Source organism: Palaemon carinicauda, chromosome 24 (genome assembly GCF_036898095.1).
Source record: "Palaemon carinicauda isolate YSFRI2023 chromosome 24, ASM3689809v2, whole genome shotgun sequence".
Taxonomy (NCBI): Eukaryota; Metazoa; Arthropoda; class Malacostraca; order Decapoda; family Palaemonidae; genus Palaemon; species Palaemon carinicauda.
In genome coordinates, this window is record NC_090748.1 from 109,279,303 (window position 1) to 109,306,695 (window position 27,393).

Here is a 27,393-nt window from a genome sequence, read left to right on the forward strand (position 1 = left end):
CAACCTGATCTCTCTATGACGAAAATTACGGCTGTTAGAGCAATTTAAAAAATATATATTGCAAAATGTGCTTGAAAAAAAAAAACTCCTAGGGGTTAAGGGTTGGAAAGTTCCAAATAGCCTGGGGGTAAAAGGGTTAAGATGTTGAAGAAATGAACAGCATTACTGCCAAAGGCCTTAAAGTCCTACATAATGTACAACCATCCACATATTAACTTTCTCCATCCATAGCCAAGACTCAGAATTATTCACTTCTGTATTTCTTTGAGTTTCCACCGTGAAAACACTTAAAACATTTGACCGTATTTCATCAATAGACTTTATCAAGAAAATATTATAAATTACTAATATAGATATCAATCACTATTACTAAGTCCACACATACTGTACATTTGCAAAATGTAGGAAAATCTCAAATATATATGAAACTATGAAAATACAGATATGAAGTTATGCATTCCTGACTAAAGACAGCTGTTCGTTGAAATGGCAAATAATGCTTACCTCAAGCCACTATAGATATATATGGAGTTATCAATCTTTCCTCCCAGAACAATTCAATTGTAACAAGTTTGTCTATTACCAGCACATCCAACTGCTGAGAGCAACTTACAAGTTTGACGCACAACATCGGATAGGAATCTGCCATACAGTAGAAATGCCTGACTCCTGTACATATTTACTAGAAATATGATCTTGAGATTAAAATCATACGCTGTTCATTCTTATCAAAATCAATTTTGTAGCGGACCAGTACTTTTAACTCTTTTACCCCCAAAGGACGTACTAGTACGATTCACAAAACTCATCCCTTTACCCCCATGGACGTACCGGTACGTCCTTGCAAAAAATGGTAAAAAATTTTTTTTTCATATTTTTGATAATTTTTTTTTGAAAATTCAGGTATTTTCCAAGAGAATGAGACCAACCTGACCTCTCTATGACAAAAATTAAGGCTGTTAGAGCAATTAAAAAAATATATGCTGCAAAATGTGCTGGGGAAAAAATAACCCCTTGGAGGTTAAGGGTTGGAAATTTCCAAAGAGCCTGGGGGTAAAAGGGTTAAGTTTAACGCACAACACCAGATGGGCCATACAGTGGAAATGCCTGACTCCTGTACATATTTACTGGAAACTTTGATCTTAGAAATTAAAATCCTATGCTGTTCATTCTTATCAAAATCAATTTTGTAGCGGACCAGTACTTTTAAATGTGATAAAAAACAATGATCAACAGCGGAGTAGTGCTGATAAATTCAAGAACCACCATATGATGAGCTAGTATTGGAAGCACAGTTATCAATGCACAAGAGTAAAGATAGTGTTTATAGTGCATCTTTGTGAATTATTTTAATTAGAATAACAATTCGTTTTAAAAGTTTATATGTGCAGAAGCCAGTGGAAGTGTTTCATAAACTCATAACTCTGCCTTCACATTAATATTCTTTATGAGTTTCTGAATCATTTCGGCCAAACCTTTGAAGAGGCCGTATCCCCCGTCGTCGTCCTGAAACTGCTCTTTGTAAGCCAGATCGTCGTAGGTATTGGCGAGGTGTCTCAGAAGAGGCAGAGCTTCGTTGAAATGATAGCGGCAAACCTCCACCATGCTGTCCATTGCCGACACAACTTTGTCCACCTGCAACATTCAATATGAACAGTATGAACATTGCTTAATTCATATTAAAGCTAAAAATAACTACAAGTAATTAAAATGATTGGTACCTGAACAAGGAAAAGCCATAAACACGTTTTAATAATTTTTTATACGAATCCATACTAATCTTTCATATCCAGTGACTGTAGACAAAAGAATGTACCATGTGCACAAAAACCTTACCAAACTGACAAACCACAAAAGTATGAAAACCATACTATTTACTTTTCCCTCTTTTGATGATCCTTAATAATGCCAAGCAAACTTATCCTTATTACCAGTCACTTAAAAAAAAAAATTCCTTTTTATAGCCTTATCAATCACTGCTATATAATAAAATAAGTCATCAAAATCAACAAGCATTACCGTATCGTGATCAGGTCGTAGAGGCATCTCGTTTCTCAACGCAGCTCCCATGTCATAACGACGATCCCGTCGGTCAAACGAGGCCGCCGTTAAGAGCGAGGACACAGCCGGGCACCAGCCTCCTATGGCAAGCTGCTCGCTGAAGTCGAGGCGATTCAGCTGCTCTAAACGTTCCCCCTCAGCTTCGGCCCTCTCCACCAATAGGTCGTGAAGAAGAGAGACAATCTGTGAATCAAAACTCACATTAGAATACCATCCTATTTGTGTTAATGTACAGGGTGTAATAGATATGCTGTTAATTCAAATAGTCATGCCTTTACAGTATTCTAAAAGTTTTTTACCCAGCTGTGACCAAGTTGTAGAATGATCTTCCTAATCCGGCAGTTGAATCAGTGGAACTCTTGTCAGCCTCTATAGTTTATTTTAATGTTGTTACTGTTCTCAAAATATGTTATTTTAATTGTTCATTACTTCTCCTAGTTTATTTATTTCCTTAATTCTTTTCAACACTGGACTATATTTCCATGTTGGAGACCTTGGGCTCATAGTATACTGCTTTTCCAACTAGGGTTTTGGCTTTGGCTTAGCTATTAATAATAATAATAATAATAATAATAATAATAATAATAATTCAGTCTGTATATTTCTCTTTCAATGTTAACACTAGAAAATTTATTTATTCCTGCACCCCACCTCGTGAGTCCTGACTAAGAGCTTCCCAAGGAGGATAGTTACACGAGATTATTACATGTTATTTGAGGATCATTTAAGAAGCCATTAGAAACTAGACATTATTTCGATAATGATATTTTTTATTTATCAAGTTTTTGTGCATGGAAAATGTAAAAATGTCAAGAAACATTATCCCAGAACATTTCTCACCTTGAAAAGTACATCATTCAATAGTAAATTAATGGATTAGTGTAGCTTTTTCTACCAGTCAACACAAAACAACCACTCACACACGAAGCTACATTTATATTTTTTTAATGTTTCAAACACTACAATCTTTTGTCTATCAGACGAAAGAGAAGTAATTGTCTTTCATATGCACCTCAAGGTACTGTCTCAAAAAGGATCAGTGAATATCATGCACTCTCAAGGAAATTCAAGAACCTTAGAAGCTGGCACCCTAGAGGGATTTGTTTATAGTAATCATCAAACAAGGCCCCATGTAGCCAAGTCATACAAAAAAAGCAAACAAATAATATAATAAGAACAACTAAGATATAACAGATCAACTAACAAAAAAATTGGAACTATAAAAAATTTTAAGTAATTTTTATTTTTCCTAACATACTTACCGAGAACTACTTTCTTAGGAGTTACCTGGAATCTCCTCTCAACCGACCCGAGTTTTGTGTAGTCTACCCTACTTCCGTTTTCTGTGGGGGACTAACCCAGGAGTAAGGAGAACGTGCCCTGAGGGTAGTCCTGAGCTAGGTCGGCGTTAGCTTGGGTCTCGCTCGTCAGTAAGTTCTCTGGTCGCGTTGTGATACCATCACGCCGCTCTCATTCTCTTGCGACCCTTTGTGTCCCGACTCGTGTGTCCCACGTGGTTACCGCGTGGTATCTCTGTGCAATTCCCTTGTGTTCTCGTGTGTTCACTCCTTTCCCTTGTGTTTCCCAAGTGATTTCCTTATTTAACAACTAAGATATAACAGATCAACTAACAAAAAAATTGGAAATATATACATTGGATCTAAAACTTCACAAACCTTGAGTTGAAGTGGTATGCTCTGCCAGTCTTTATGGTCAAAGACTTTCCTCAGAACCTCTAACCCGCCATGCTGCACAAGAACTTGTTGCCCGTAAGGAAACCCTCGGACAAGACACGAAAGGGCGTAGATTGCTTTGCGAGAGACACCGTCCTGAAAGTTACACAAAACGGAATGTAATATGTATTGTAATGGAAAAAAATTATTATTAATAAATTAACTGCAGTCTGGCCTTATACATCCTAATTTGTTTGCATGCAGTAAAATAAGACAAGTTAGCAGGGGGGAAGAGGACATAATCAGGGAGCTTATGCCTTTGGATACAGAGAGCCAGCTGTACGTCATGTGAATTCCTATCAAAGGTAACTTTAAGGCATTTATTAAGACAACTACATATTTATAATAAAATGCAGAACTGTCAGATAAACGTGTTCAACTATGGCAGGTAAACCTTTTTTTTTTTAATTTAACAACTGGAATTAAATAATGCAAATTTATAATAGATTGATTTCATACTGCTTGAGAGCAATGTCTTGTAGGTTTTTAAAATAACGTTATTACATACATACATACATATACCAAGGCACTTCCCCCAATTTTGGGGGGTAGCCGACATCAACAAATGAAACAAAAACAAAAAGGGGACCTCTACTCTCTACGTTCCTCCCAGCCTAACGTTATTACCTTATGGAAAAGGTTGACAAAATACACACTAGATTTTTGGAACACAAAATGACAAATTCGAAGATAATTTGTATTTTTCCTAACCATACAAACCTTAGCTATTTACAAAGGGTTATTACTTTTAGCGCAGCTGAAATGGCGAGCCATTAGAATTTAACGAGGGTGTATTACCCCCGCGCTAGTTAGCGGGGGGGTAGGGGAGTGGTAGCTAGCTACCCCTCCTCCCCCTCACACACAGGTGAATACTCACTTTCACTTAGAGGTAGGACTTGTCTTGGGGGACAGGGCTGGCGGGCAAATATGTGTAAATAGCTAAGGTTTGTATGGTTAGGAAAAATACAAATTATCTTCGAATTTGTCATTTGTTCCGTAACCGAAATACAAACCACGCTATTTACAAAGGGTGACTTATCCCTTAGGAAGGGTGGAAAGTCCCCAGCCATACTGGCTTTGGCTTTACCCGGGGACTCAGAATCCGAGTGAGTCGCACTCGAGAAAAGGAGTCCCTGCACCTCACAAGTTCCTTGCACCGCAAGGAACCATGTGGCCTACGTAAGCTTGTGTGTGAAGGAAGAAGTGTGACCCGTCTTAGGCAGTTGACCTGGAGTTCCAGAAGGAACTCTGGGTTAGGACGTTCCCAATACCACCTCGTCAGGGTATGGGGGACGCGACAGTATTGACTCAATACTCGGAACACAAGGAAGCATGGTTTACCTGCAGAGGTTCGAGGTCAGCTATGCAGAGACCAGGATGCTGCTTCCCCGTAGAGGGGATGATGAAGAAAGAAGTAAGGGCCAGACATACTTCTTTCGTTCATGCAGACTAAAACCTGATAACAATGCCCTCAACCTTCTGCTACCTGTCCAAAAAGGAGCCTGAGGTTAGACCAGCTGTTGTGTAGCCACCACAGAGCGATAGAAAACGTATCGAGACTCCTGTGGGTCACGCCCTGCAGGAAGCGGGCTGCGAAGGTCATCAGACGCTTCCAGACTCCAGCTTGTAGCACCTGCGTCACAGAGTAGTATTACTCGAAGGCGAGGGACGTTGCGATGTATCCAACATCGTGCTGTAGGGCGACGTGACGGGGGAGGGTCTGAAGACAGGTCGAGATGAATGTCCTTGAGTCCGGGCTGAAGAGGTATACTGGTGACTCTCCCCCCATGTCCTCCTTGTGTTCCCAAATCGGCTGCAACTGAGGCCAAACTGCAGCTGTTCCCAGCGCTAACCTCTCGATTCCTGTACTGGCAAGAAAGAGAAGGTCTTGGGACATCAGACACAGAATGGAGACTCAAAATCTTGAATGAATCGGACCGAAGGGTCGGGACCCTCAGATTCTGAGTCTAGCCAACAACTCAGGAGCGAGCCTGAATGTTGCCTTCCCCTCTTCCTTAGAAAGGGGGGGGAGTAGTAAGAGACCAAGAAGATTGCTTACACACTGGCCGTGGCCAGAGTGAGCAGAAGACCCAAGGCGGAATACAATCCGAGGCCTGTCGTAAAAGGGTCTTGAGAAGATCTCTTAAAGGACTAAAAGTCCGAGCCATGCTCCAAGTTGGAGGTCTTCCTCCGACTAGGGCAGGGACGATCGTAGCTTCGCATGAGCGAGGATAGATCCAGCGGGCAGGAAAAAGTTATTCCTTTAAGCCTGAAGGTCAGGGAAAGGCTGAGCGACAGGCTTCATTGCCAAGAGCGGAAAGGAGTTTCCTCCCGCCGAAAGGCAATAAGACCGTTATTGCTGGAGAAGAGGCCTCACGGGAAGAGGTATATCTCCCACGGCACCAACCACCTTAGACTCTTCACTTTGCCTGGGAGACCCCTGTGGATGACTATCGCAGATGACGCGACCTCCGTACCGCGACTGTAGCGGGTTGTCTCTTCTAGAGGAGGAAGCGTAGTGTCTCCAGGCATGAAGCCGAAGCGACGCCCCGGTTCGGGAGAGATGTCGCAGTGTGGTTGCTTGAGTAGTCTGCGCCGTGGGAGAAGCTCTCCCGGGAGTTCCGTCAGGGGAAGCAGAGGGTCCAGAAACCGTTCTGCGCATAGTCCCAGTGGAGCTCTCCCATTGAAAGGTTGACAGACAACCTGGTTTTGTTGAGACCCATTGTCCGCAGACAAAAAGGAGGGAAGACGCAGGCGTCGAAGTTGTCCCACCATCACCGGAATGCATCTTGCCAGAGTCTCGGGGTCTGAGACTGGGGGGAAAACTAGCGGAAGCTTGAGGTTCCAAGCTGTCGCGATCAGGTCCCCCAGACCAGCACTTGCTGGTTACCCAAGGTCAAAGACCCCTAGGTACACTCTCTCTATGAGGCTCTGCTCGGATAGTCTGAGAGAAACATTCCCCTGCCTGGAATGAGAGAGCCGATGGTGGAATTGAGAGAATCTCAATCATCCCGGTATCTCTACTGCAAGATGTGAAGGTGTGAAAATGCGTCCCCTGCTGGTTAGCATGAAGTCGACACGCAACGGGGCGACTTGGCAGGAGCGGTAGGATCTGAAGAGGGGCCAGACTAAGGCCCTTAAGCCTACCTGAATGATGGAGAGGTATCCTTCAGGTCTTGACCATAGGCCTGGACCGGAACATGCCCCCCCCCCCCTTTCCTTTGACGAGTCCGAGAACCGCATCAAGAATGTGGGGAAAGGACGAGAATATCCACTACCATCAAGAGGCTCCATAGGTCAACACCCATTGCAGGTTTAATAGTTCCGCTGGTCCCATAGGGCCAGGGAGTCCGGTTAAACATTGCCTGAAGCCACCGGAACTTGGATCGCCCCACATGGAACTTATCCTGAGGCGACCGTTCGGACTATAAACGGGTCAATGAGGAAAGAAGAACTAGGAAACGTTCCAAGGTAGGGCTGAAAACTCTGCTTGACTGAGAACAGGTACTGCGACTCTCCTCAGTCTTGCCACAGTCAACCGAAAGGAAGGCTCGGAGGATGTGGTAACAGAATCTGGCGTCCCCAGGTGGTCACCCATCCAAGTACCGACGTTGCTTAACCTCGCTGGACGGACGAGAAGCGGGGTTTCCAACGTGGTAAGGCGGTTGACTCAATATCATGGCCAGATACTCCAGATGTTGAGGCAGAGGAAGAGAAGGCTCCAAGCAAAATACCATGAGCCCACACTCATGGGCAGCATTCGGAAGCTTTTCCCGGCGCTGAAGAAGGTCGAAACCCGAGCCTACCGGAGTTGACCAGCCCTCCAAACAGCAGAGGAGGCGGAAGTCTGCACCTGAGCGGCCAAGAGGAAGGCAGGGAGAGTTCTCTGGGGAAACAAACCTGCTATGCCACGGCGGGATAGCCACACTGCATCATAAGCAGGAATACTTGCAGTTTAGGCTGAATTCGACGAGCACCCTGGAAGATGGATGGAATGGAAACTGAAAGTACCCGTCCTTCCGATCCAGGGTTAAAGGAGTCCTGTCGCCTCGTTACCAGTCTGATCGATTCTGCTGGTCTACGCTGGCCGAAGTTTGTTCGACAAACTTGATCAGGGCTGAGAGGTCGACTATGGACATCCCCTCTCAGATCCTTCCTTACAAGAAAGGATCGACTGAGGGGGCCGGGGGTGAAGCCGTCGATGATCCTAAGGAAGACCTTCGCCTAAGGTATGGATCATTCTGCCCAACCGGGCAACTCTGCTGATGCTATGGCATAGAGGTTCAGAGACCCTGAATTCGCTGACAGAGACGGCAGGCGCGATATCCTTGGCTACTCACAGAGATTGTGCGGGAATGGGCATCGGGAAGCTGTCATTCGGATGAGTAACCTTAAGCATCCTCCCAGCGAAAAAACCTGCAATCCTAGAGTTCGTGAACTCCTTTTAGGACTATGCCCCCCCGGGGGAGTCTCCCGTGCCATCTGTTCCTGACAGGAGGAAACTGCAATTGGACACCTTGTCCCAGTTGTCGTAGCCGATAACTTAGGCCGACGTGGTTGAAAGAAAAGGGAGCTGGAGCCCTGCAGAGTCTGGAAGAAAGCGCCTTGGAGGAGTGAAACCGGAAGTCGATTTACTCCGCACAGCAGATGGTCAAGTCTCTGTCCTTGGGCAAAGACAAAACTCTTCTCAAGGATGGAAGGGTGTCTGAGGTCGTTGACCTCCACAGATGAGACACCCGAAGGAAGCCTTCAGTCAGTGCGTCCAGATGGTACAACATCGAGCTTGTCCGCAAGTAGATACTTAACGACGAAAGGCCAAGGTGCCTGAGCTCGAGAGGAGGAAAGTACCCTTGATCTTCCTGTAGCTTCCTTGAACCAAACCTCGGGCCGTAACCGAGGAGGGAAAGAACCTGGTAAGCTCCCAGAGGAAGAGGTAAGCAGTCACCCCTTGTCCGATGGAGAAATCTTCAACGGAAAGCCCCCCCGCCAAAAAATCCTTCCAGGGCGGGAGAAGGAGAGAGTACTCGTGCAGGAGAGGGGACCCTCGAGACCGACCTCTTGGGAACCAACTTCGCCCTGGGGGAAGTCACCACGAAGTCCACTCCTCTCTTTCTCTTCAGCGTAGGAGAGACAGCCGCTGGTTTGTTACCCTGGCCGGTGAGTGCTGGTTTCATAACCCTCATTAACGCCCGTGCCAGCGGATCAAACCATGTCTGCTGCTCCAAGGACACAGAGTCCGAAATCCTCGCTAAGGTGAAAGGGATCGGGCGATCCTTTGGAGAGGACACGACGGTTCCTGCCTGAAAAGAAGGTGGGAAGAATGCTGTACTGACCTGTCTTCGTCCTGCACTACCAACCTGTGCTTGGATGGAGGTGATCCCGAGTGCCGCCTAGGAGCACGCGTCCCTGCTGCTACCACCGGCTGTGGAATTCGCCGCGAACTATGGTCGCGCGAGGGCGAACGGTCGCGCAAAGGCGAATGGTCGCGCGGGCGCACAGGCGAGTGGTCGCGCGGGCGCGCAGGCGAGTGGTCGCGCGGGCGCGCAGGCGAGCGATCGCGCGGGCGCGCAGGCGAGCGATCGCGCGGGCGCGCAGGCGAGCGATCGCGCGGGCGCGCAGGCGAGCGATCGCGCGGGCGCGCAGGCGAGCGATCGCGCGGGCGCGCAGGCGAGCGATCGCGCGGGCGCGCAGGCGAGCGATCGCGCGGGCGCGCAGGCGAATGGGCGTGACGGCGAGGGATCGTGCTGCCGCGTAGGTGAAGAAGATCGCTGGCGGTAAGCGATGGCGAGCAGCATGTGTAGGTGAATGATCGCGTGATAGGGTGCGATGGTGATCAGCATCCGCAAGAGGGCGAGCGTTCAGGGTTGTGCGATGAGGAGCAGCATGCGTAAGCGGGCAATCGTGCAGGGTTGTGCGATGGCGAGCAGCATGCGCAGGTGAATGATCGCGTGAAAGGGTGCGATGGTGATCAGCATCTGCAGGAGGGCGATCGTTCAGGGTGGTGCGATGAGGAGCAGCATGCGTAAGCGGGCAATCGTTCAGGGTTGTGCGATGGCGAGCAGCATGCGCAGGTGAATGATCGCGTGAAAGGGTGCGATGGTGATCAGCATCTGCAGGAGGGCGATCGTTCAGGGTTGTGCGATGAGGAGCAGCATGCGTAAGCGGGCAATCGTTCAGGGTTGTGCGATGGCGAGCAGCATGCGCAGGTGAATGATCGCGTGAAAGGGTGCGATGGTGATCAGCATCTGCAGGAGGGCGATCGTTCAGGGTGGTGCGATGAGGAGCAGCATGCGTAAGCGGGCAATCGTTCAGGGTTGTGCGATGGCGAGCAGCATGCGCAGGTAAATGAGGGTCGCGCGATGGCGATCAGCATCCGTAGTTGAGGGTCGCGCGATGGCGATCAGCATCCGCAGTTGAGGGTCGCGCGATGGCGATCAGCATCCGCAGTTGAGGGTCGCGCGATGGCGATCAGCATCCGCAGTTGAGGGTCGCGCGATGGCGATCAGCGCGCGATGGCGATCAGCATCCGCAGTTGAGGGTCGCGCGATGGCGATCAGCATCTGCAGTTGAGGGTCGCGCGATGGCGATCAGCATCCGCAGTTGAGCTAGTAGCTGGCGAACCATGTTCCTTCAGAAGTGTTGGAGAACGTTGGCGTGCCAGCTGTAACACACGTGGGCGATCCGGAGATCGCTGGCGAGCTGATGATCGCTGACGAGCTGACGATCGCTGGCGAGCTGATGATCGCTGACGAGCTGATGATCGCTGACGAGCAGAAGGCTACGCGTGGAAGCCTGCGCAAAGAAGAAGAGTCCTTGACCCCGACCTGAACCGAAGTTCTAGATCGCGAGGGCGAACGTGGGCGCACAGGGCACGTAACAGGAACCGCAGGGAAGATCATCTTGAAAGCGCTGACGAACAGGAGAGCGCTGACGAACAGAAGGGCGCGCAGGGAAACCCTGACACGCAAGGGAAGAACCCCCGTGGGGGCAACCCTTTGCCCCGAAGGGATCGTTGTCCGCCGGGAGACTGATGTCCGTCGGAAGACCGCTGTCCGTCGGGAAGACCGTTGTCCGTCGGGAAGACCGTTGCCCGTCGGAAGACGAGATTAGACTGCTGTCCATCTGCACCAAGACGGAAGATCGAGAAAAAGAAGTTGTAGGCTGCAAACGGAGATTCAAAAAGGCGCCTCAAGCACCCTTATAGGGAGATGAGAGGCCCTTACGACGAGGCGGACGGAGGGCCTTACGGCGAGGGAGGCCAACAGCAACAGCAACAGAAGAAACCTCCGAAGAGGAGTCTCTATGAGTGTACTCTCTCGCGAACGAAAGAGAAACACTTCGTGGAAGAGACTGGTCAGCCAGTGACCTAAAAGGGGCAATCCTCCGAAGAGGAGCTCCTGCAGTTGCCCAGCCCCTTGAGCGAAACTGCAGGTGCGACCGCTCAGCACCAAGAGCATAGTCGCACGAAAAAAAGGCAAGAGAAGAACCCCCCAAAAGAGGAAAAGCTCAAGCCTGGACAGGAAAAAACTTCCCTCGGAAGGAAAGTTATCCGCCCAAGGAGGCAAGCCTCCTGACTGTTCTAAAATGAACTGGAGAGCTGTCCGTCGACACGGGAGTACTACCAGTAGAAGGAGACACGCCCCTGACGACAATACAAGGGGGGAGGCAGCAACAGCCGAATCCCCAGGACTCAACCAGACAGCTCACACCGTTGCTATATTACAGAAACGAACTAGATCGGTAACTGTAAAAAAATAAAACAAATAATATTAGTACACATTCATTCCCCCGGGAAGGCTCCGAAGAGGAATCCCGAGGAAAGGGAACAAGAATTACACAACAGGCACGTGCCCTCACAACCACTTACACTCGCGGAAGGAGAGCTGTAACCAAAACAGAATTATAACAATTATAATTATGTAACTATGTAATTATGTAATTTAAAAATGAATGAACACTAAAGAAAAAACGAAAACCCCGAAAGGAATCGTTCTACAAGCTGAAAAATTAACAACTACAATTAGATTCATAAACTAATTGAGACAAAATGTACGGCGTAGCAACCCCACCCACACGGGAAGGAAGCTACAAGGGCGTAGTAAAACATAGTAAAAGGGTGAACGACCTCAAGAGAGAGAGAGAGAGAAAGACCGAAGTCAAACTCGATCGCAACCCATAAAATTAGGCCGTGGTGGCCTAACTGCCGAGGCCTCCACGTAGATATCGTACACTACACACACACATCTGAAAAGGAAACTTACTTATTTCTATACTCAAATATATATACAAACATGAAAACATGTTTACATATATATTGAGTAAAAGAAAAGTAAGCGATTAAGTAAAGACAAAACAGACAATGGCTGCCAAGCGAGGACCAAGACAGAGACGTCTGTCACAGTCCGAGCCAAAAGTGAAAGTGAGTATTCACCTGTGTGTGAGGGGGAGGAGGGGTAGCTAGCTACCACTCCCCTACCCCCCCGCTAACTAGCGCGGGGGTAATACACCCTCGTTAAATTCTAATGGCTCGCCATTTCAGCTGCGCTAAAAGTAATAACCCTTTGTAAATAGCGTGGTTTGTATTTCGGTTACGGAACAAATTACCAGTTCAGTTCAGTTCCTCATGTGGAACACAGGCTCTCGCATTGTCAAAACTACCCACCTTTGGATCCTGGGTTACGGCTCTAATAAGCGTCTGCAATAGACCGGCTTCTAAAGCAGCGATCTGGACTTTTGGATTGCTCTGTACGGCTGAACCTAGAAGGTGAAGAGCTCCCTGCTTGACCGTACTGCTCGACGAGTTAAGAGCTGGTTTAACTATACTTTCGAGTCCTCCTGCAATCAAGATAAAATTGAATATTCTATTCATATAAAAGAAGTTTTTAACATGAGATAGTGGTACGAAAAATAAAAACTTCTTCAACCGGACTGATATAATTGCGGTTACAGTTTGTATTGGAACTTAACCCTTTTACCCCCAGGCTATTTGGAAATTTCCAACCCTTAACCCCCAGGGGTTATTTTTTTCAAACACATTTTGCAATATATTTTTTTTAAATTGCTCAAACAGCCTTAATTTTTGTCATAGAGAGGTCAGGTTGGTCTCATTCTCTTGGAAAATGCCTTAAGTTTCTCAAAAAATTATCAAAAATATGCAAAAAAAAATTTAAATAGCAATTTTTTGCAAGAACGTACCAGTACGTCCATGGGGGTAAAGGGATGAGTTTTGTGAAACGTACCAGTACGTCCTTTGGGGGTAAAAGGGTTAACATGAGATAGTGGTGCGAAAAATAGAAACTTCTTCAATGGGACCGATATAATTGCGGTAACAGTTTGTATTGGAACTTAAGATATACAACCGTGTAAAATAGCAAACAAAGAAACTCACCCATATCGGCAAATGTGATAGCATTATCAAACTGGTGAACGAGATATTCTAAATCTTCGAGAAGAGTGGCTTTCTGGTCGTCTGAATCCGACGTCTGGTACTGACTGATGACTTTCGTTAAAATCTCGCTATCCGTTTCCATGACAAGATTGATTTCGCTGAAATCTTTCTTCAGATCTTCGTAAGAACGGAACTTTTTCTTTGCCTCGGCTGCCTCCAAACTCAACTCCTGCAATGCAAATTTTCTTTTGAATATCTAATATTCTTCCTATTTAGTCAGAAAATATAAAAAAAATACAGATTATTATTATTATTATTATTATTATTATTATTATTATTATTACTAGCCAAGCTATAACCCTAGTTGGAAAAGCAAGATGCTAAAAGCCCAAGGGCTCCAATAGGGAAAAATAGCCCAGTGAGGAAAGGAAATAAGGAAATAAATAAATGATGAGAATAAATTAACAATAAATCATTCTAAAAACAGTAACAATGTCAAAACAGATATGTCCCATATAAACTATTAACAACGTCAAAAACAGATATGTCATATATAAACTATAAAAAGACTCATGTCAGCCTGGTCAACATAAAAACATTCGCTCCAACTTTGAACGTTTGAAGTTCTACTGATTCAACAACCCGATTAGGAAGATCATTTCACAACTTGGTGACGGTAATTTACTAATGGAATTTCGAACCTGCCAACTAGACTATCACTTTGTGTCAAATAACTTCTAGATCAATTACAGCCACCTCCTCATTCTTCAAACTCAGAAACTTTCTCGGAGCCTTTGTAGGGTGACGGCCAGATCCCGTAGAAAACGGGAATATTCTTAACTGTGGCCGTCGTTCTAAAAACGATTTTGGCGGGAGAAGCTAACTTAAAAAACCCACCTAACCTATGCTAAAAGCCGTATCCTTACCCAGGGGAGCTTCGCCCCCCCGGACCCCCCCCCCCCCCCCCCCCTTACACAACAGTTTCCATACCTACGAGTACGACGGGAGAAGCTAACTTAAAAAACCCACCTAACCTATGCTAAAAGCCGTGTCCTTACCCAGGGGGGCTGCGCCCCCCCGGACCCCCCCTTACACAACATATTTAAGATCCGTAGACCATTTCCAAACGTTTTTATTCTATACAAGAAAACAGTCGGAGCGATAATAAGCAAATTAGGACGCTTGGCCGTAGCGCTACAAACTACCCACTTTCTCTTTATATTCTCTTCCCTTTCCATTTATGTATCATAAGCAATCTTTCTCTAAATAATTTCTTATGACTACATGTATCTCAGATGTGACCATAGAATTTCAAGAATCACAGCCAAAGAAAATGGGAAAATTGTGGTGTTAAGAGGATAGAGATGGACTGGATACACGGAGACTATGATAGATAAGATAGTTTGGATATGTGGTAAAAAGGTATGAGGGATAATTTGTCAGAAGAGCAATATATAAACAGGTAGCAGAACTAAAGACCTGTAAGGCGTCAGAAGAGCAATACATAAACAGGTAGCAGAACTAAAGACCTGTGAGGTGTCAGAGAAGAGCAATACATAAACAGGTAGCAGAACTGAAGACCTGTAAGAAGGTGTCAGAAGAGCAATACTGTACATAAACAGGTAGCAGAACTACGACCTGTAAGAAGGGGTCAGAAGAGCAATACATAAACAGGTAGCAGAACTAAGACTTGTAAGAAGGTGTCAGAAGTGCAATACGTAAACAGGTAGCAGAACTAAGACCTGTAAGAAGGTGTCAGAGAAGAGCAATACATAAACAGGTACCAGAACTAAGACCTGTAAGAAGGTGTCAGAGAAGAGCAATACATAAACAGGTAGCAAAACTAAGACCTGTAAGAAGGTGTCAGAGAAAAGCAATACATAAACAGGTAGAAGAATTAAGACCTGTAAGAAGGTGTCAGAAGAGCAATACATAAACAGGTAGCAGGACTAAAGACCTGTAAGAAGGTGTCAGAAGCGCAATATGTAAACAGGTAGCAGAACTAAGACCTGTAAGAAGGTGTCAGAAGAGCAATACATAAACAGGTAGCAGAACTAAGACCTGTAAGAAGGTGTCAGAAGAGCAATACATAAACAGGTAGCAGAACTAAGACCTGTAAGGTGTCAGTAGAGCAATACATAAACAGGTAGTAGAACTAAGACCTGTAAGAAGGGGTCAGAGAAGAGCAATACATAAACAGGTAGCAGAACTAAGACCTGTAAGGTGTCAGTAGAGCAATACATAAACAAGTAGCAGAACTGAAGACCTGTAAGAAGGTGTCAGAAGAGCAATACATAAACAGGTAGCAGAACTAAAGACCTGTAAGGTGTCAGGAGTGCAATACGTAAACAGGTAGCAGAACTAAGACCTGTAAGAAGGTCCAGGAGACATGGAAGAGGGAGGTAGATTAAGATCTAGGCCTGATGGGAGTTCTGAAAATCTGAATGGAGACAACTGACTAAGTAAAGGGATAACCCGACATTAAAACATAGATAATGTTTATGACGACTTACAATAAGTATAGTACTTTACTATTTACTGATTAATAGCCTACCTTGGATAAACAGTATGACATCTATATCCTTACTGCTGCCCATCATACTTTGTAATTAATGAAGAAGGAATTTAAAATAAGAATATTCCCCAATCAGACTCGATATCTCCCTCCCTCTCTCCTTATTCAAAAGATATAATGAGTGAATGTGGTGTGGTTGTATGAATACTCTACCCACTATTTGGTTCAAAGTTCAGGCTCACATCATTCACATTTTACTTGACTGCTTCAGCATTCTTCTGTATGTTTTACAGAAGGAAACATGAGACTTGAGAGGCATAGAAATGCAGCTGGGGCCTATGGGATGCTACAAAGGAGCTTTTGAACCATATACATGGGGTTATGGTGGCCGATGTGAGAACATCCCTGACTGGTGAATGCCAGACTGGGGTTCGAGTCCCACTCCCACTCAAACTTCTTAGTTTCTTTGGTCTCTGCAGCCTCACTATCCTTGTGAGCTAAGGATGGGGGGGTTTGGGGGGAGCCTATAGGTATATCTAATTAGTTATCAGCAGCCATTACCTGGCCCTCCTTATTACTAGCTTGGTTGGAGAGGGGGCTTGGGCACTGATCACATGTATATATGGTCAGTCTCTAGGACATTGTCCTGCTCGATAGGGCAATGTCACCGTCCCTGGCCTCTGCCATTCATGAGCAGCCTTTAAACACGAAGTACATATTCAAGCGCATAGCCCCAAATTATATTCAAGCGCATAGCCCCAAATTGGGTTATCTCACTTGCCACTAATGAGGCCACTATTTCTAAAAATGCATGTAACTTTAGATCCCATTAAAAAAAAAAAAAAAAAAAAAGGAGGGAAAAGGGGGGTTTAATATAGAAATAGTTTGTGATCGTGCAAAATCTGAAGAAACAGTATTTTGTAAATTTAGTCCAACCATCCAGCCGAGAGGGAATCAAACAATAAACCTACCTCAGGAGATTTGCCATCTTCACTTTTAATATTCTTAAGAGCTTCCATAATATTTTCTCTCAGCATCTCTTCTCTCTCGACATCTCTGGGGTTTCCGCCAGGCGAATCGTCCGCCGATTCTACGTTGGACGATGGTACGACCGCTTTTCCGATCCCGGTGTGTCCAGTTTTCCTGAATTTCTCCAGAGCTTTGAAATAATTTGTGCCATCATCTCCATCTATGAGTTTGGCCTCTTTCAGCCCCGTCTGAAGATTCATACGGATGTGAAGGCCAGGAAGGACGGTGTGATCTAAAAGAAAAAACTATATTAAGCACATAAATTTCAAGTAAACTTACAAACATTCAGAGATACAAATACATCCAACTGAAATCATAATTTTCAGATAATGTATCAAAAGTTCATAATGAAATACCATAATAAAGGGATTTTGATGAAGGAAAAATCTATTTCTGGGCGAGGAACCTGTGTCGCTCCGAGAAATGCTCCTTAAAGCACCATTTCTAAGGTATAAATACTGCTAAATATACCAGAGAAAAAAGTTGCATGGAATGCTAGGAATATATCCAGCTCGCTCACCCCTAAAGGGTGTCGGTATTAAAACTGGGCCGAGTGATACCACTACCAGAGATCCCTTTCCAATAAGACTTCTCCCTCCTCAAAATCTCCCGTTACTGCGAGGTGTCGTATGTATAATTTGATGCAGTAAGCAAGATGACATTTTTAATATGAAATGAGACTATTTGTTGACTTTTGCAGCTGAAAATCATAGCATGCGAGTTAGGTGAAACCTACCCCAGTTCAAAATTTAACAAAAATTTACTTATAAACAATTCAACTTACAAACAGCTTCTATAGTCTATTTTTTTCAACGAGGCACATTTGCACCGACTCGCAGCGGTGCCCTTTTAGCTCGGAAAACTTTCCTGATCGCTGATTGGTTGGACAAGATAATTCTAACCAATCAGCGATCAGGAAACTTTTCCGAGCTAAAAGGGCACCGTTGCGAGTCGGTGCAAATCTGCCTCGCTAAAAGAAATGGAATATAGGAACCTAGGACTTTCTGATATACAGTACATATAATTAACCTTTGTAGGGTATTATATTAACGAGTTGAAAAAAAAAAAATTTCATACTAGAATTTATTATTTCCATACTTATCTAAAACCCGGTATTCAATTTTCACAAGCTTCTAGCACCAGTTTTGGCAATAAAAAGCAGAAGTGCGACATGTTTTAACCGTGACAGTATTATCATGTGTACTGTATATTTAACCCTTTTACCCCCAGGCTCTTTGGAAATTTCCAACCCTTAACCGCCAAGGGGTTATTTTTTCCCAGCACATTTTGCAGTATATTTTTTTTAAATTGCTCTAACAGCCTTAATTTTTGTCATAGAGAGGTCAGGTTGGTCTCATTCTCTTGGAAAATGCCTGAATTTTTAAAAAAAAATTATCAAAAATATGAAAAAAAAAATTTTATAGCATTTATTTGCAAGGACATACCGGTACGTCCATGGGGGTAAAGGGATGGCTTTTGTGAAACGTACCAGTACGTCCTTTGGGGGTAAAAGGGTTAAGATTACGACTGAGGCTTACTAGTGAAAATTATAATCCCTGTTCGTAGAGCTTTGCCACACAAGGAAAGGATGGGTTGGCAAGTAAATAAAATACTTTAAAAGATGCAAAGCTACATCTGTAACATACACCAATGTGTACCTTTATGTTCCGCAAAGCTCATTACCAGGAATAATAAGGGACTATAAGGTAATAAAAGTGGAAACTCTCCCTTTGACTCAAAATTAAAAGCAGCAAACACACTTATTCTAAAGGTCTTTAAAAGAATTAACCCTTTTACCCCCAGGCTATTTGGAACTTTCCAACCCTTAACCCCCAAGGGGTTATTTTTTACCCAGCACATTTTGCAGTATATTTTTTTTAAATTGCTCTAACAGCCTTAATTTTTGTCACAGAGAGGTCAGGTTGGTCTCATTCTCTTGGAAAATGCCTGAAGTTTCTCAAAAAATTATCAAAAATATGCAAAAAAAAATGTCAATAGCAGTGTTTTGCAAGGACGTGCCGGTACGTCCATGGGGGCTTTGTAAAACGTACCAGTACGTCCTTTGGGGGTAAAAGGGTTAATAGTAACAACTCTTGTATCATGGGAACCTTCATGAAAGGTAGCAAAGCTTCATCTATAATACTTCACCTATCAAAGACCATTTCTTATAGAGATGTAAAGGTTCCTTTCTTAGTTCCTAAACTGTAAGGTTTAATTCAAATAAGCCTTGAAGCCCATACAGGGCAGAAGCATCCGTACCTAATATACATTTGGCCAGGTTAGGATGCATGCCTCTTTATACCTCTAGTTTTGTGTTTTTCTTTTTTTCTCTGAATGTAAATGATGCTGCAAAAGAATCTCTGCAACTCACTGACCCCTATAGCCAGAGCAAGGACCATTAGGAAAAGAGTTTTAAATGATAACTCTCTATGTTTAAAGGGGACAAGATATATACTTAAACATTACTTCTAGGTTTTAAGAATATTTTCCTAAAGGTAGGTGGTGCGTCAATCATAAAGTATTTGAAACAATCCTTTATATCTGGCTAATTGGATAAATTTAGATCTGTATGTCTTCACACAGATACCAATCTTAGCATAACTCAAAAAGTGGAAGAACTTGATAGTACAATCTAGAGAGGTTCTAGTTGCCGATGTTCCTCTTCAAGTAAAATAAACTGCCTATTGATACTAGTATAGGAAAATTGTGGACGCCTACTTCGAGGAAATAATCCACAACCTAAAGGATTTAGGAAACTTGGAGTCCTTCATTTACTCAGCTGAGTCATAGGTTTGGAAACCATTTCTCTGAGGTTATCATAGAACTATGAGAGTCATCCTGGCATTCAGCAACATTCTGAAATTTTTTACGACCTTTCGGATCTCGGTCAGTCTTGGATCCTGCAACGTTCTGAATTTCTTTACGACTTTTTCTTTATCGTGAAAAGTCATGGATCATGACATCCTGGGCCAAGCCAGAGTCCAGGACCCCAGGGAACAGAAGACATCCAGTCTTCAGGTGAGAGAGGAGACAACTACGTCAATGTGGGGTAAAGGTTAAAGGTGTATGGTCTCGGCTCTAGTTTCATCAGAATAGATGCTCACCAGAATGTCAGTCGGGCAAGGCCAACCCTCCACTGTGGTGCCCAACCACAGCAGTGGTCACCCCAGTAAACAGCTTAAACTCACGGTCCAGCCATGCGAATGCTAGGCAAACACATTACCACTGTACTAGCCAGGAGACAAACGTTACCACTCTACTGGCCATGAGACAAACGTTACCACTGTACTAGCCAGGACACAAAGTTGATGCACTAAAATATTCACCCTCCCTAGCAAGTCCTCCTTTCACCTTAACTTAGCACATATTATAATTCTAGATACCTTAGAAGCATTCTTTCTAATCTATAGTGAAAAACCTTTCCCAAGAGATTATGGTAGTTCTCCCTTCAATGATTATAGATTTGGTTCAAACCTTCTAATACTCTGCGTCTGAGAAGTTGATTCTTAAGCCCTTATAAAGTATCTTGAATCAAAATACAGGTACAATTTGCCAGAAGACAATGGTTCATTTTTCATGAAGACAGCAATAAAGTTAGAGCCATTAATTCTTCTAACTTTGAATCAAACAGTTACTAGATGACACATGTCTTATTCTCAAACCTATACAATGTTTCCTTCTACACAGGTATTATCTCTTATATTCCCTTTCTCTGAAAAGGTAAGTGAAGATGAAACTTCAAATAAAAACTTTCTTCTAACACTTGGGGGAGTTGTATAACACAGTAATAACAACAAACAAATGGTAGCAACAACAAACAAAATATAAGTGAGCCTTGATTAAACTAAAGGAAGCTTGGAAATAAGGACAAAATACTAGATACAACTATGTCGCAAACAATACACTCAACATTCATCATAGTCTTGACTATAATTAAGCTATATTGAATAAAGAAACCACCATTCAAATTCAGCCACAAAGAAAAATAAAACCTACTACGAGCAAGGATTAACGGTTCAAACTTTACCTTGCTCGGACATTGTTAGGTTCTCACGCTTTATAAGCGAAGAGGCTTGCCATCCTATATCATCCTCTTAGTTCTGTGGTGAAAAAAAGGAGGAAATAGAAGAAGTTATACAGTTATGAAGAGGAGAAGGTAGAATGAAAAGCATGTGGTCAAAATTAATGCAGACAGGAACTGAAGGGACATGAGATAGGCCATAGTAATGCCTAAAATATGACACTTTGCACTATGAGAAGTGAGGATAATATATACCTAGAAAAAATACAGTTTAAAGAACATATTCTTCATCTTTAAAAATGGTCTTGGAATGTCCTGTACTCTCATAGTTGCCAAAGAAAGATAAAAGCAAAGAGGAACCTTGATACTCATTTCAATTTACAAACCATTACAGTACACTCGTATGAATGAAAAATATAAACACCATTTTATGGGGTCATTTATCCAGACACTACACACTTTATACATAGAGAGGTATTTGAGTACAGTCCATGAATGAAAATTAGATTTACAATATGAATCTCCACTTGAGACAAAAATGCAAATACCTGCACCAACTCATCATAATAAACATTTGTCACTTCCCTTGAGCTGGTTTAAGTCGTGAAATGATTTCTCTCAGTTCTCTTTCATTGAAAACTCTAGGTCGTCACTTATCAACCTTTCAGCAATTTCAAGGTCTATCCTCTGGGTCTCTGTCCCTCTGACATGTCTCTCCATTTCATTCGCACTCATGGACCAAATGGCAAGTGTATCTTCAAGGTAACAGAAATACTCTACCTATTCTAAGACCTTGATATTTATCATGACAGGTTTCTCAATTTTGAATGTCTTTCCCAATGAGGATTATCCATGTCCTCACATTAAAACATATCGTCACCCTCATAAACTAACTGCCTAAGTCATTTTCTCCACTTGTTGGGAAATCAAAAAGAAACCTTCTCATTTCCTAATTCTTTATATCATTGTCTTGAGTTTCAATTCACAAATTCTTAATAGAAGAATTTGTGAATAAGAATTTGTGAATTGAAGTTCAACACAATGATATAAAGAATTAGGAAATGAGGTTTTCTTTTTTATTTCCCAACAAGTGGAGAAAATGACTTATGCAGTTAGTTTATGAGGGTGACGATATTGGATATCAAAAACCTATTGCTCGATTAAACTTTTTTTAATCATGAGCACATCTTGAGACCCCATCTATTACATTTGGTGCACATGTACCGAGTCCATTTCCACAACCACCACGGGGCCACTTTCCCGATTGTAATTCATCCTTTGCTTCCTTTACGTTCAACATTAGCTTTATTCAGCTCACTGACATTCAGTCCCTTCCGTTCTATTACACTCTACTAGCTTTTGAATATTTTCACTGCCTCTTCTTTAAATTCTGCTATTAAAACTATGCCATCTGCACATGGCAGCTCACAAAGGTCCTCCTTCCTGCACTGCTTTGTAGATTTCCCTATCACTAGGATAAACAGCGGAGGCCTCAGCGCTATTCATGTACTTCTTGTAGTCTCCACCATTACTACGATAAACAGCAAAGGTCTAACCACTGATCCTTGTTGGACTTTGACACTTACCGTGATTAAAATGGACAATGACAGGGAAATACTTGAAATCAATGCTCAGTAAATAAAAATTACATCTTATACCACTCTACTAATAAAATAATAGCAGATATGGAATCTCCCATGAGGGGCACATGGCTACCGCCAACATACTTTCCATCTCTCAACATATCCAAAACGTAAGACTCCGATAAAACAAGTTAATGCATGTTAATGAAAACAGAAGGTTATATATAAAAAACAATCACATAATACACACCTGGTTTTATAGTTTGCCACTCATGTGTAGGTATGAATACATTATTAACATTGACAGGCTTCTCAATGGTGAACTCCTCCTCAACTAACGCTTCGTCATCATCTGGTTCGACGTCTTCTACAAAGACTAATTGGTGGTTTTTGGTGTCCTGCGCTTCCGCCCTTAAAATTGGTGATGCTAGCATCACTAATAGCACACAGCTGAACGGTGACTTCATATTTGGGTATATCTGTAAATAAAGCACATAGCTATTAATATGATCTATTCAAATTTATTACTTAAAAATCTAAGCATTCAATAAAGACAGTCTCATAGTTTATAAAGACTACACAGTACTGTACATAACATTTGCTTTAGCATCATTGTCATCTCCTCCTACGCCTATTGACGTAAAGGGCCTCGGTTAGATTTTGCCAGTCATCTCTATCTTGAGCTTCTAAATCAATACTTCTCCATTCATCATCTCCTACTTCAAGCTTCACAGTCTTCAGCCATGTAGGCCAGGGTCTTCCAACTCTTCTAGTGCCTTGTGGAGCCCAGTTGAAAATTTGGTGAACTAATCTCTCTTGGGGAGTGCAAAGAGCATGCCCAAACCCTCTCCAGCTACCCCTCACCATGGTCTCATCCACATATGACACTCAAGTAATCTCTCTTATAGTTTCATTTCTAATCCGGTCCTGCCATTCAACTCCCAATATTCTTCTTTACGATACACACCTTTATTTTATAAATACTTGCAATAAACTAGAGATGATGATGACATTTATAAAATAGGAAATTCAAATGCAGAGTTTAAACAAACTTTTGTTTCACATACACACCCCTCTATGTTGAAGAATACGTACTGATCAAAAACTATAGTCCATTTCTTTTATCGAGGCAGATTTGCACCGACTCGCAGCGGTGCCCTTTTAGCTCGGAAAAGTTTCCTGGTCGCTGATTGGTTAGAATTATCTCGTCCAACCAATCAGCGATCAGGAAACTTTTCCGAGCTAAAAGGGCACCGCTGCGAGTCGGTGCAAATCTGCCTCGATAAAAGAAATGGACTATAGATAATCAGTTGTCAGATGATTGGTAAGATTTCATTACTAGGGGAAAACCCTCGAGTCTTCTCTAGACTTTACTCATGGATCTGTTGTAGTAGGAAGAATGAAAGGCAAAGTTTATATCTATGAAAGTGAAAAACATTGAAGACTTGTGTGATCATACTAATTACAAAGCACATTTAGAAAAAAATTGGATCCTGGTTGGATATGACTAGTAAGTTGGTCATGCAGCTAAATCAACTACGACGATACAATAGTCATTACTTTGATTATTCCCAGTAATGTATAATGAATAGTGTCTGTAGCTGAAAAAGGATGTCTAGAAATTTTTTATCACTATGGTAACCTTTTTCATTACTGCACAAACTTGAGTCAATTCACATGAAGAGCCAGACAGGAGAGACTTGTGACGTTATACCAAGGCATTTAAGATTGAACAGCAATAAAACAAAGATGACAGTTGGACTAACAAATCTCATATTTATACACCATTAATGATACTTGGAAGAATACAGGACACAACTTCAGGTCTTTACGGTAAATGTCAACTAATTACGGAAAATACATAACTTATACCTTTTAAATAGTGACATATCATTATCATCATTAACATGCTCATTTTTTTTCATACTATTACTGCAATATAAATCTAAAATGATGTTTGTATTCTAAGGCACACTTGGAATGCCCATATAAACAAGCATCGGGGAGTGGATGACCAGTGGGGGTCTGGGGAATACACTCCCTGCCTGGGTACTGACAATCAGTGTCTTTTACACAACTACAACTAAGAAAATAAGGTTAGTGTGCGGTCGTATATATGGTTTTATTATATTTCCGGTCAGGGAAACATTTTCTAATAAAAAAAATAATGTTTTTTCCTATGGGAAAACTACCGTTTTTTTCAAAAATGACATTGATATCCAAGGCTCCTTTCTAACCTAGCCTAAGATGCCGTCTCCTTATCTATAAAGGGTAGTAACAGTAGTATGGTAAATCTGTACCTATGTCCTGTTAATGTTAAACGCTGAAACCTTACGTTCCCCATGACTTAATCTACGATGTCATGTCACTACTTGATAGAAGAGCTTTGCCATCCCTACTCATTTAAGCTCCCCAGGACTCCGTGGCCTAGCTAATCGAATATCTTAATAACTCGGAACGGCTCTCAAATAAAGATATTTCTTAATAACTCGGAACGGCTCAAATAAAGATATTTCTTAATAACTCGGAACGGCTCAAAGATATTTCTTAAGAACTCGGAACGGCTCATAGATATTTCTTAATAACTCGGACCGGCTCATAGATATTTCTTAACTCGGAACTGCTCATAGATATTTCTTAATAACTTGGAACGGCTCTCAAATAAAGATATAACATGTGAGGGCTAAGAAAAAAAACTTAACTCAAAGTTAAGTTAGGGGAACGTGCCAGTAAATCTTTAGTGTCCTTTGGGTACTTTGTAGAACGGTGGACACAGCGTATAATTGATTATGGAAGAAGGAATTATGGGGTTTTTGTAAAGTTTGGTCAATTAATTTATCGAAATACCTTTCCCAGTATAATCAAAATGGATTAATAATAGGATATGACCTAAGCTAATACAGACTTAAACGTTATGTAAAGACGAGAAAAAGCGATTATCAGAATGGTTCATAAAACACGTATAATGGTAATTACATGGTAATTACTTACTTATGTCAATTACTTTTACTCTCCAGTAATGAAAATTACACGACACAGGGTTAACACCTCAACACAATTGGTTCTGGGATCTTAAATACATAAGGGGAGCTGATGCAACGATTTCAATGTCGTGTACCAACCATCAAATACCACGTCATGTCAAAGGGGCGTTCATAGATCCCTAACTTCCTCTTTTGGAGAGAGAGAGAGAGAGAGAGAGAGAGAGAGAGAGAGAGAGAGAGAGAGAGAGAGAGAGAGAGAGAGAGAATGTCATAACACTCGATTTAATAATGGATGGAGGAGATTTCATTGTAGTAAAACTAGCTGAACTTTACACTAAATGTTTGCAAGAATACTCCATATCTATACAGTTTTGGAAAAACTTTATTATTATATTGAAAAAATTACTGCCCTATAAGTTTACTCTCTAGTTTTGATTGATGATATATATATATATATATATATATATATATATATATATATATATATATATATATATATATATGTATGTATGTATGTATGTATGTATGTATGTATACATATATATATATATATATATATATATATATATATATATATATATATGTGTGTGTGTGTGTGTGTTTGTGTGTGTATGTGTGTCATCATCAGCCGTTGCTAGTCCACTGCAGGACAAAGGCCTCAGACATGTCCTTCCACTGGCATCTGTTACGTCCTTGCTATGTTAGTCTATACCCCAAAATGTTCTCATTTCGTGAATTTTTCATCTTCTCTTCCTTCCCCTGCTTCTCTCACAATCTCTAGGCACCCATTCTGTTATTCTTAATGTCCATTTATTATCTGTTATTCTCATTATATGTCCTACACATGTCCGTTTATTTTCCTTGCATGTTAGAATATCCTCTACTTTTGTTTGTTCTCGTATCCATGTTTCTCTTTTCTGTCTTAGTGTTATTCTAATTATTATTCTTTCTCATAACTCTTTGAGTTGTAATTAGCTTGTGTTCTAAGGCTTTAGTAAGGCTCCAAGTTTATGATCCATAAGTTTTACGAATAGTACCATTTGTTGGTTTTTTTCTTTTTAGAGAAAGTGACATCTTACATGACTATATACAGAAAATTATTCTGCGCTGCTATACACTAGTTTTTATTTTTTTTTAAATATTTGATAGCACTGGTCATCGTGAGAGAATTAATACACCATACAAGGAGAAGTATTATCTCTACCTATTTCACTTGAGTAAAGAACAATTAAGAAGGTTTTGAAGATGAAGACAAACAATGATCTGAAAATGTAACCTCTATAAATCTCTAGACATTCCTGGCCTTTCTATAAAGTTATCTCAACAATGCAACGTTAGAAATTAAAGCAAACTCTCTCTCTCTCTCTCTCTCTCTCTCTCTCTCTCTCTCTCTCTCTCTCTCTCTCTCTCTCTCTCTCTCGAAAAGGATGTAATCACCTTAAATCTATAGACATCCTTGGCCTTTTTATAAAGTTTTTTCAACAATGCAGCATTAAAAATCTCTCTCTCTCTCTCTCTCTCTCTCTCTCTCTCTCTCTCTCTCTCTCTCTCTCTCTCTCTCTCTCTCTCTCTCTTAGTCATCCTTGGCCTTTCTATAAAGTTTTCTCAACGATGCAACGTAAAAATTATCTCTCTCTCTCTCTCTCTCTCTCTCTCTCTCTCTCTCTCTCTCTCTCTCTCTCTCTCTCTCTCTCTCTCTCTCTCTCTCTCTCTCTCTCTAAAATGTAATCGCCATAAATCTTTAGACATCCTTGGCCTTTCTATAAAGTTTTCTTAACAATGTAACGTAAAATCTCTCTCTCTCTCTCTCTCTCTCTCTCTCTCTCTCTCTCTCTCTCTCTCTCTCTCTCTCTCTCTCTTTCGAGTGTATAGTCTAACATTCTAAATCTACACCCCATGCTAAGATCATTGTTTTTGGTACTACGAGCGTAAATAGTATTACATATTATATTTACATATAACATAATTTTATGTTTCTTATTAAGATATTTCCAAAAATTAAATCATTATCATTTTACCAGGCTTTAAAAGATTATACGATTTATAATAGTAGTTTTACATTCTTAAAAATCGTATAAA

The 27,393-nt window shown here is 42.1% G+C and overlaps 1 protein-coding gene across 1 annotated transcript; it reads right to left on the bottom strand.

Moving 5' to 3' along the window:
* Positions 1-929: 929 nt before the first annotated feature.
* On the bottom strand, positions 930-25,459 carry Sil1 (Sil1 nucleotide exchange factor). The gene is made up of 8 exons (XM_068347894.1): positions 25,322-25,459; positions 22,581-22,809; positions 16,669-16,958; positions 13,183-13,411; positions 12,457-12,629; positions 3,738-3,890; positions 2,020-2,244; positions 930-1,635 (listed from the first exon to the last, which is right to left on the bottom strand). The coding sequence occupies exons 2-8, from the start codon at positions 22,795-22,797 to the stop codon at positions 1,417-1,419; spliced, it is 1,506 nt and encodes a 501-aa protein (XP_068203995.1). The 5' UTR covers positions 22,798-22,809; positions 25,322-25,459; the 3' UTR covers positions 930-1,416.
* Positions 25,460-27,393: the final 1,934 nt, after the last annotated feature.

Coding starts and splice junctions, on each gene's coding strand:
- Sil1 (XM_068347894.1), bottom strand. CDS start 22,797: ATGAAGTCACCGTTCAGCTGTGTGCTATTAGTGATGCTAGCATCACCA. Junction 3,891..12,456: donor CCGTAACCCAGGATCCAAAG/GTGGGTAGTTTT, acceptor TGTAACTTTCAG/GACGGTGTCTCTCGCAAAGC. Junction 2,245..3,737: donor GCATACCACTTCAACTCAAG/GTTTGTGAAGTT, acceptor TTTGATTCACAG/ATTGTCTCTCTTCTTCACGA.